Source organism: Phascolarctos cinereus, unplaced genomic scaffold (assembly GCF_003287225.1).
Source record: "Phascolarctos cinereus isolate Bilbo 61053 unplaced genomic scaffold, phaCin_HiC Scaffold_4;HRSCAF=312, whole genome shotgun sequence".
In the NCBI taxonomy this organism is placed as follows: Eukaryota; Metazoa; Chordata; class Mammalia; order Diprotodontia; family Phascolarctidae; genus Phascolarctos; species Phascolarctos cinereus.
Window position 1 is genome coordinate 683,449,425 of NW_027555847.1, and position 9,751 is coordinate 683,459,175.

General features: G+C 48.8%; 1 protein-coding gene across 2 annotated transcripts; it reads right to left on the reverse strand.

The window, feature by feature from the left end:
* Nucleotides 1–4,499: 4,499 nt before the first annotated feature.
* On the reverse strand, nt 4,500–9,745 carry LOC110202147 (syntaxin-binding protein 2-like). 2 transcript variants are annotated; one of them, XM_078154233.1, is made up of 9 exons: nt 9,648–9,745; nt 8,971–9,051; nt 8,512–8,650; nt 8,247–8,356; nt 7,787–7,882; nt 7,386–7,471; nt 7,103–7,263; nt 6,791–6,893; nt 4,500–4,958 (listed from the first exon to the last, which is right to left on the reverse strand). In XM_078154233.1, the coding sequence occupies exons 1-8, from the start codon at nt 9,675–9,677 to the stop codon at nt 6,808–6,810; spliced, it is 789 nt and encodes a 262-aa protein (XP_078010359.1). In that variant the 5' UTR covers nt 9,678–9,745; the 3' UTR covers nt 4,500–4,958; nt 6,791–6,807. The 2 variants fall into 2 exon arrangements, with proteins under 2 accessions (XP_078010359.1, XP_078010358.1); XM_078154232.1 differs by lacking the exon at nt 4,500–4,958 and having other exon boundaries at nt 6,091–6,893.
* Between the last annotated feature and the right edge of the window lie 6 nt (nt 9,746–9,751).

Genomic DNA, 9,751 nt, shown 5'->3' on the forward strand with positions numbered 1-9,751 from the left:
TGACCACTCCTGTTTTCTTTGCTAGTTCATCATCTATCTCCCACCCCATAAGTATGGTGTCTCCCAAGACTGGTGCCTGTCCCCTCTTCTTTCCTGTCCTGTGAACTAAGGGTTTTGATCTTTGTGTAAATGTACGGAGGGAACATGCAGCCCACCTGTCTGATAGGAGGGATGCTTAGAAGAAAGACGGTTTAGAGCAAGGACCCATCTCCACACTCCACCTTGGCCCAGATCCCTCTGCTCTCAAGCTAGAGTTTTCAAAATGTAAATGATGAATTTGCCTGTAATATATCATAAAATTATCACAACTTTGGCTACTATCTCCCCCAATCACTACTCCAGCAAAATCTCCTAATAAGGCTTAAGTATAGCTTGAGTCTCCTTCCTCATTCCACAGAACTGTCAAGAAAACGTAGTTTTGGGGCAGCTAGGTGGCTGTGTGGGTAGAGCAGCAGCCCTGGAGTCAGGAGGATCTGAGTTCAAATACAGCCTCACATACTTGACACTTATAAGCTGTGTGACCCTGGGCAAGTCACTTAACCCTGATTGCCAAAAGAAAATGTAGTTTTGGTCTATCTTTGCCACATGGGAGAGAAAAAAAATACAGCATGTTAATTGAGATTACCCAAATGACTGCTCACTGCTCCCGTTTAGGGAGCCAGGAATCTCTGTCTCCTGCAATACTGACCACTTCATGAATGGATGAGGTGACCACTCACATTTTATCTTCCCAAGGAAATTTATTCATGCTTCCAGAAGGCTTTGGCAGGAGAATACAATACTTTATTGCCCACTCCCCAGTTTACAATCACAAAATGGTGGAAAGACACCATCTTACTAAACCCTGCCTGGCTCATGGGCAATTCAGAAAGGTCAGGAGCATCTTGCTCTTCTTCCCAGAATCCCTGGCCATGCAATCTCCACTCCTATGGCCAGGCTCTGGCAGGTCTCTGTCCAAGGCCCTGGTGACTGTGACCTCCCTGAACTACGGCAGTGGCTGTGTGACTGGAGAAGAGGGGATGGATAGACATAAGTAAAAGGGAAATCAAAAGGACTTAGCTACTGATTGCAGCTGATAAGGGAGTGAAAAGAAGTGAAAATGACCCTGTGACATCCCCTCAGTCCCCTGGATAAGCTCCCCAAAATACAATGGAACAACAACTATTAGCATCTATATGTTATACACATCCAGAGAAAGAACTATGGAGTTGGAATGCAGATCAAAGCATACTGCTCTTTTTTTTTGTTGTTTTTGTTGTTCCTTTCTTGTTTTTTCCCTTTTGTTCTGATTCTTCTTTCACAACATGTCTAATGTAGAAATACATTTACTATGATTATACATGTATAACCTGTATCAGATTGCATGCCGTCCGGGGGGCTAGGGGGGTGGAGAGAGAATTTAGAACTCAAAATCTTATAAAAGTGAATGTTAAAAACTAAAAATAAATTTAATTTAAAAAATTTTTAAAGTGAAAAAAACAAGTAGCATTTATATAAAGCTTCAAGGCTTGCAAAGCACTCTATAAGTCAGCCCATTTGATCCTCACAACAATCCTGTTAAGTAGCTTATTATTATTCCCATTTTACAGATAGGAAACTTATCTGTAGGTTAAGTGAGACTTGCCCAGGATCAAACTGTTGTTAACTATCTGAGGCAGAATTTGAATTCAGGTCTTCCTTTCTTCTCTGTTGCCCCACCTAGGAGTCACAGGATTCCTCCATGCATAATGGAAAAATGTGCTTTCTTAATGAGGAATGTAGGCTACATTCCCTAGGGTATCTCATCAACTCAGGAGTTCAATTATCATCTCTATGCAGATGTCTCCCAGGCCCATAGAATCCGCTCTAAAATCTACCCTGAGAAGTCCAACATGATGCCTACTGGACCCCTCCACCCCTACTGGGGTTCTCAAACTCAGCATGTGTGAAATGGGTGTCACCATCTTCCCCTTAAACTGTCCCCTCTCCTTAACTTCCTTGTTTCTCCTGAGGGCACCACCCTGCCTCCAGTCACTCAGCCTCACAACCACCTCACCCTGCCCCTGGCTTCCTCTCCCTTCTCACATCGCCCCCTTCTCTTCACTTACAAGCCACAGCCTTCGTTTAGGCTCTCATCCCCTCTTCCCTGCACAACTGTATTAGCCTCCTAAGGGGTCTTCTGCTGCCTGGCCTCTCCCTGCTCCACTGATCTTTCTCCCAGCTGCCAGTGCATTCTTCTTGCTTTTTTTGTTTGTTTTTGGTGAGGCAATTGGGGTGAAGGGACTTGCCCAAAGTCACATAGCTACTGTTATGTGTCTGAGGCTGGATTTGAACTCGGGTCCTCCTGACTCCAGGACCAGTGCTCTATCCACTGCGCCACCCAGCTGCCCCCAGAGCATTCTTCTGCTATCAGTGGCATTCCCAAGGTGGATAGCTTCGAGAACCGGGAAAGGCTTGAAAAATAAAGGGGGTGGGGGGACTAGGGATGTCAAATACTCTATAAATTGTTGGACTCATTTGGGTGTGTTGGTTAGTTTTGCTGAAGTAAATATTTTTCTTCTCTTTTTTTCTTGGTTATCAGCTAGGTGGCACAATGAATAGAGCTCTGGGCCTTGAGACAGAAAGACCTGAATTCAAATCCAGCCTCAGACACCTACCAGCTGTTTATGATCCTGGACAAGTCACTTAACCTGTCTGCCTCAGTTTCCTCATCTGTAAAATGGAGATGATAATAATAGAACCTAACTCCCAGGGTTGTTCATGAGGACCAAATGAGATCATAATTGTAAGGCACTTTGTAAGCAATAGCTCACTGGGTAAGGTGGGGAGGAGGGATAGGTTGGGAATTGAAAGTTACATAAAAACAAGGTATCCATTTTTTAACGTTCTAGACTTGGGATATATTGGCGTACATAGGGGGAGAGGAGCTCCATTCCTATTGTGTTATGAGTTTCGCTTTCTAAGGGAAGGATCCCTCACCCAGAGAAGGCTGGATCACCATGCTTAGTAGGGCCTCAGAGCCCAATTATGTAAAGTTGGAGTGCCCCAGGACTACTCACCCACAACAGTTTTGCTGTTGGCCCCTCCTACCCTCGCCCCACGATTGCTTTCTTTGCCACTGGCTTTTTCCCATTGGTCCCTCCTATTTCCTTCTTGGTGAGCGATAACTACCATTTTCTTAACTCTAGGGCAAGCTTTATAAAACATGGCAGCAACCCTATCCTTCTCCCTAAATAACACCCTTAAGTCAACCTTTTGAGACAAACTCAATTGGGGGAAGGGCGCAGTGACCCCAAGATAATAAGGGCACTCTGCCTCAAAGGGGAAGGGAGGTGGTCACCAGGGGTGCAATAGCTGGAGAGAGGAAGTATGAACCATCTGGTAGCTTCCAATTTTAAGTAATAAAGTTCTGTTGTGTACAACTCAGTTTTCTTGGCAAAGATACTGGAGTGGTTTGCCATTTCCTTCTCCAGTTCATTTTACAGATGAGGAAATTGAGGCAAACAGGGTGAAGTGACTCGCCCAGAAGTCACACAGCTAGCAAGTGACCAAGGCCAGATTTGAACTCAGGAAGATGAGTCTTCCTTACTGCAGGCTTGTTGCTGTATCCAGTGAGCCACCTAGCTTCCCAATAAACTTTACAGCGAGCAACTGTACTCATCTGTCTGCAGCTAGAGTGCAGGTTCAGTTGGCACCTTCCAAGTCTTGGCAACCTGGGGCAAACCTCTTAGTTATAACTCTGCCCTCTACCAGACCTCTATCTTCTGGCAAAAATCTCCTAGTTCTTCTATCCCTGCCTTCATCACTACTCCTCACTCCTTGAAAGCCAGCTTCCGGACATCCCCACCTGTCTTCCAACAGTCCACAAAGTCCTCGTGCCAAATCCAAGGCCCTATTCTCACTCCTCATCCTCCTGACCCTTCTGCAGTTTTTAATACTGATGACAACCCCCTCCACCTAGACACTTCCAATCCCCTAGATGACTCACTCGGCTTTCCTCCTACCCCTCTGGCTGTTCCTTCTCTGCCTACTTCATTGAAATATGGAATCATATTAGTTTTGATACTTAGCTCTTCTCAGCAATGCAATGATCTAAGACTATTCCAAAAGACTCGAGATAGAAAATGCTATCCACTTTTTTTTCCTTTCTCATGGTTTTCCCCTTTTGTTCTGATCCTTCTTTCACAACATGACTAACGTGGAAATATGTTTAATATGATTGTACGTGTATAGCCTATATCAGATTGCTTACCATTTTGGGGAGGGAGAAAAAAAAATCTGGAACTTGAAATCTAATAAAAGTGAATGTTGAAAACTATCTTTACATGTAATTGATTTTTGTTTGTTTGTTTGCTTTTAGGCAATTAGGGTTAAGTGACTTGCCTAGGGTCACACAGCTAGTAAATGTTAAGTGTTTGGTCTGAGGCTGGATTTGAACTCAGGTCCTCCTGACTTCAGTTTCTCTATCCACTGTACCACCTAGCTGCCCCCCTTTACGTGGTAATTGAAAAAAAATACTATTAAGTGGAAAAAAAATTTTAATTAATTTATTTTGATTTATCAACAATCACTTCCATAAGCTTTTGAGTTTTAAATTTGTCTCCCCCTTTCTCCCCAAGACAGCAGGCAATCTGATGTAGACTACACATTTCTATTATTTTCACATTAGTGACGTTGTAAGTAAGAATTAGAACCAATAGGAAGGACAACCAGAAAGAGGAAACAAAACACAACAGAAGGAAAAAAAATAGCAAATAGTATGCTTTGATCTGCATTCAAACTCCATAGTTCTTTCTCTGGATGTGGATAGCATTTTCCATCACGAGACCTTTGGAGATGTCTTAGATCCTTGTACTGCTGAGAAACATTAAGTCTATCAATATTAGTCATCGCACAATGTGGCTGTTACTGTGTACAACATTCTCCTGGTTCTGCTCACTTGATTCAGCATCAGTCCACCCAAGTCTTTCCAGGTTTTTCTAAAGGAAAAAAAATTAAAAAAAAATATATACAGAATCCTAGATTTGCATTGGGGAAAAGCTACCTTAGAGATTACCTGGACCAATCTTACCCTGTTACACATGAGGAAATCTGAAGGGCCAAATGGGAAGCAACTTGATCAGAGCCAAAAAGCCAGAATCAGGAGGCCAGCCTCTGACTACAAAGCTGATGCTCTCTGCAGCCTACCACACCCAGTCCTAATCTTCTTCCTTGCCCCTTAATGGGGTTGCTTCCCTATGGGGCCTGCTATTGGCCTCCTCTCTGCACATTCTATCTGGTCCTATCCCTTTTCTCCTCCCCCAACTCTAGACCCACGTCCCACTAGTACCTCAAATTCAACACGTCCAAAATGGCGCTCATATCTTTCCCCTTACACAAAGAAGCTTGTCCTCATGACTTCCCTATTGCCACTGATGCCACCATCCTCCCTATCACCCAGGCTCAAAAAACTGCCATCTTCTGACTCATTCCTCCCCCACACTCCCCACATCTAATCACTTCCATTTACCTCCATACTACTCAGACCCATCCTCTTTTCCTGGTCCCACTCTCATGGCCCTCCCTATTCCCTTTCACCTGTATGGGTCTCCCTGCCCTGAGCTTTGCCCTTCTCCCCTTGGAGCCAAAGTGAGTCTCCTAATGCTTAGGAAAATGCCTTAGGACACTGTCCCCACAGGACTATAGACCCAGAGCTGGATGGGGCCTTAGAGGGCATTTAGCCCAACCCCTTCATCGTATAGATAAGGAAACCTCACCCGAGATGGGGAAGTGAATTGGCTCAGTTCACTCGAGGGCAGGGGCCATCTTGTTCTTAATCTTCGTAGCCGGAGAATGTTAGCAAAGACCACACTTTACAAATATCTGGGAGGTCATGACACACCCATTGCCCAAGACATATTATCTGAGGGTCTGCCTTACCCCTCTCCCCAGTGAAAGGACAGGACCAAGGTGTTGTTATGAACCTGGGGCAGAAGGGAAGGGAAGTTGTGGCAGCACGTGGGAATGAGTGGCCATCCAGGGCAGGGTGTCTTAACCTTTTCTATGCCCCAGACCCCTCTGATGGTCAGCCTGGTAAAGCTTATGGACCTCTCGGATTACAAAGGAAACCAATTATGAAATAAAGAATGTAATTTGAAATGAAATAAAGATGTAATTTTTTTCCCATTGAAGTTTACAGAGCCCCAGAAAATCTACCCACAGACCCCCAAGTTAAGAGCCCCTAATCTAGGGGAAAATCCCTTACTTTCTTTATAATGAGTCCATAGATCCCCAAAAGAGGGACACCAGTGGCCAGCACCACCACGCATCCAGGAGTTCATTGTCACCAGCCTAAACTACTGTCTTCCAACTCCCATGTCTTTCCCCTCCAATCTAACCTTCATACCCCAGCCAAAGCCCACATGATTAGAAAAGGAAGCAGGTCAGCCCAGCAGTGAGACTGAGGGATGACAGAGGGACATCTGAGCACGGGGCTGGAAGCCACAGAATGTGAAGAGAACTCGAGGAAGGCCACCAGACTGTCAGGCAGACGCTGCCTCAAACAGGAGGAGACGGGGACGAGGGCCACACGGACTAAGAAGGTGCTGATGGGCTGGGAACCTGGAGGGAATGCCCATGTCAGTGAGGTCACGGAGCCATCAAAGGATGCCGCATCTGGTCCCCTCGCTCCTCTGCTCCAATGGCGAAGCCTCACTGAAGTCAGGGCCTGCTATGAAGATCTGACGCAGGAAGAAGGTGACCCAGAGGGGGGGTGAGGTGAGGTTGGGAGTCCATGGGATTTTATTGCCTGTTGGGGAGGGGAGGGGATTACATCAAGCTGCTCCAAACTCAAGGCATGGGGATGTCCTCCAGCTTCTGGTCCAGACTTTTGAGGTCATCCAGGAACTGGGTGGGAGTGAGGACGTGGGAAGAACCTGACAGGCACAGAAAGACCAAGTGAAGCTTCCATGCTTTCTAGACTCAGGCAGCAGATGTCCAGCCCACCTCTCTCAAGGATCCAGCTGCTCGCCCCCTCCTCCCCGAGACTGTGTTTCTAGCCCCCACACCCTTCAGGGATCTGGGCATCCTGCCCCCAACTCTAACTCTCCAAAGGCCTCAGGCACCTGAGCCAGCCCCAACTCACCAATGAGCACCTCCCACTTTCCTTCAGTGGCCCGGGTCACCTCGTAGGCTGCCCGCATCTCAGACATAGCCACGCCACCCAGCATGTAAACCAGGAGTCGGGGCCCAGCCCGGGAAGACTCCACTGAAGTTTTGTTCTTGTGCCAGTGACCAAAGCGGGCGCTGAGGACAGAAAGGGACTACTGAGTCAGGGGAGGATCAAGCCCCCTCTCCCCACCCCCCGCCTATGGTTCACAAGGACCCCGCCTTGGCTGATGGCACATGACAGTCCCCCCAGACCTTACCTGACAGCAGTCTGGGAGCTGGAGGCGGGGGCAGGGTCAGATAAAAAGGGCCATAGTTTCCGGGCCAGCTTGTCCTCCACAGCGTCCTGGGGAGGGAGCACACACAGGCTCAGAGTGTCCCTTATCACCCCACCCCCTCCAGGGAGGCTCCTCTTGTTTTCCCCTCCCAGGGATCATGGATCAGATGCCAGGATAATGCCCATAATGAGGGATTTGCCATTAAGCCTAGCTGTGGCTTAGGGGCCAGGGGAGGTGGATGGAAGAGAGGTGGGGGTGTGGGAGGGTGGGGGGCTGGGAAAAGTCAGAGCAGGGAAATAGGGAAGCAGGAGGCCAGGGCTCAGGGAGGCTGGGGGAGGCCAGGAGGCAACTAATGATCACAGGATTAGTGCCCTCCCTCTCACCTCCATCACGTCCTTGATGACGGGTGTCCAGCGGGATAGTTGGTAAGTTGGCTCCAACCTCTCCTTTCGATCTCCTCGGGTAGGGGCCCCGGAGCCCTGGGGCGAGGGATGGAGGGGAGGGGGTCATGGACAGGGCCAGAAGGGGAGGGGAGGGCAGCACCTCCCCAGGCAGCAAAGCAGGCCAGGCTGGAAAGAAGAATAAGACAGACAGAAAGAGAGACAGAGAAAGACAAGAGGCTGAGCCCAGAGACAGTACAGAAGAGAGGGGAGAAATGGGAGAGGCTGAGGCTTCAAGAAGATGGGATGGAGTTAAGAATTTGTGAAGATCCCCACTACCGTGTCTCGATTTCTCCTACTCCCAGGCTGGCTTCCAGGGTGAGAGCTGACACACTGCCCCTACTCACACCAAGGAGAGTCCAGGAGGCTACAATGACTGCTGCCATCCTTCCTGACCCCGTACCGTGGCAACGGTGACTGTGGTCCCGAGCTGCTCCAGGTTTCGGATGAGGTTGCTGTGTGCCTGCACATTGGCATGTTGGATGAGCTTGGCCAGATTCTCCTCGGTCACTCCTGTGGGTGGGCACAGCACCCACACATGTATATAAGGCCGTGTTTAGACACATGACATGTCCCGGGGTACCCCGAGAAAAGGTCAGGGATTAATGAGGGTCAGTGGGCAGTGACTGAGGCCCCACCCCCTCCACCCCTCCCGTCCATGCTCATACCATTCCGCAGCAAGATATAGAGTAGGAGGATACGGATCTTGTCATACGGGGGGACCCCAGTGTCCAACAGCACGGGAACAATCAGCTTCATGGCATCCTTAATCTTCTCCCCTTCTGCATCTGTGCCCAAAGCCAGGTCCTGGGGAGCCGGGGCCGGAGGCAGGAGTTCAGCCACCACTGTGGGGCCCACATAGCCCAGGAGCCTCAGGATCCCTGGGCATTCCTTGAGCTCCTGCCCCTGAACTAAGCCTGGTACCCCTAGAGCCCTGAGCCTCCACATCCAGGTCCTAAGGCTTAGGAGATTTTATTAAGGGGATTTGCTCTGTGAAGTTTGGATTCAGTCAAAGGGCAGCACTTGAGGACCTAGAGGGCCACAGGGCCACATGTCACCCTGAGGCTGCAGGTACCCCATCCCTGTTAAGCTACACCCTGAACCCCCAAGAGCTGAGGGCCCTCCACCTGCTCGACACTGCAGAGTCTCTCCACGGTGCCCTTAAAGTGTTTCATGCAGTCATCGGCCAAGTTCAGGTGTGTCGAGTACTGCGAATTAAAGATCAAGCCTCATGGTGGGCACCGAAAACTCCACAACATAACCCAGCCCCTTCTTCCCTTGTTAGGCTTCTCCCTCTCCACAAAGCCTAAGCTCCAGCCCTGCTGGCCTTCCTCCAATGAAACGCTCCATCTCCCATCATCGTGGCCATCTCCCATGCTTGACGTGCTGTCCCTCCTCATCCCTGCCCACTTGTGTCCCCCCTACCCCAGCTTTCTTCAAGACTCAGTTCAAACTCCACCATTGGGAGGAAATTGTGCCAAGCTTCTCTCTCAGATCACCCTCCCTCTCCTCGTATGGAGCTGTTTACAAGCTGTCTCCCCTAATAGACTGTGAGCTCCTTGAGAAAAAAAACTATGTTTTGCCTTTCATCATATCCCTAGCACTTAGCATACAGTAAGAGCTTAATAAATACTTGATAAATGACTAGGTGGCAGAGAAGAAGCCAGCAGGAGTCTGGCCCAGGCCACAGGGAGCAAGCTGGGAAGAAGGTGGGATTCCTGGCCCCCTTACTCAAAGAGTGCTTCTGCCAGCTCAGGAGGGTCCCCTAAATACACCTGCCCAGTGGGCTCCAGGCTCCCCTCACCTTGTTCAGTTCCTTCTGATACTGGGGCATCTTTTTCAGGATGTGGGAGAGGTCTTTTATGTTTGCCTTGCAAGGAAGGAGAGGGAAGAGAACAGTGGGGCTCA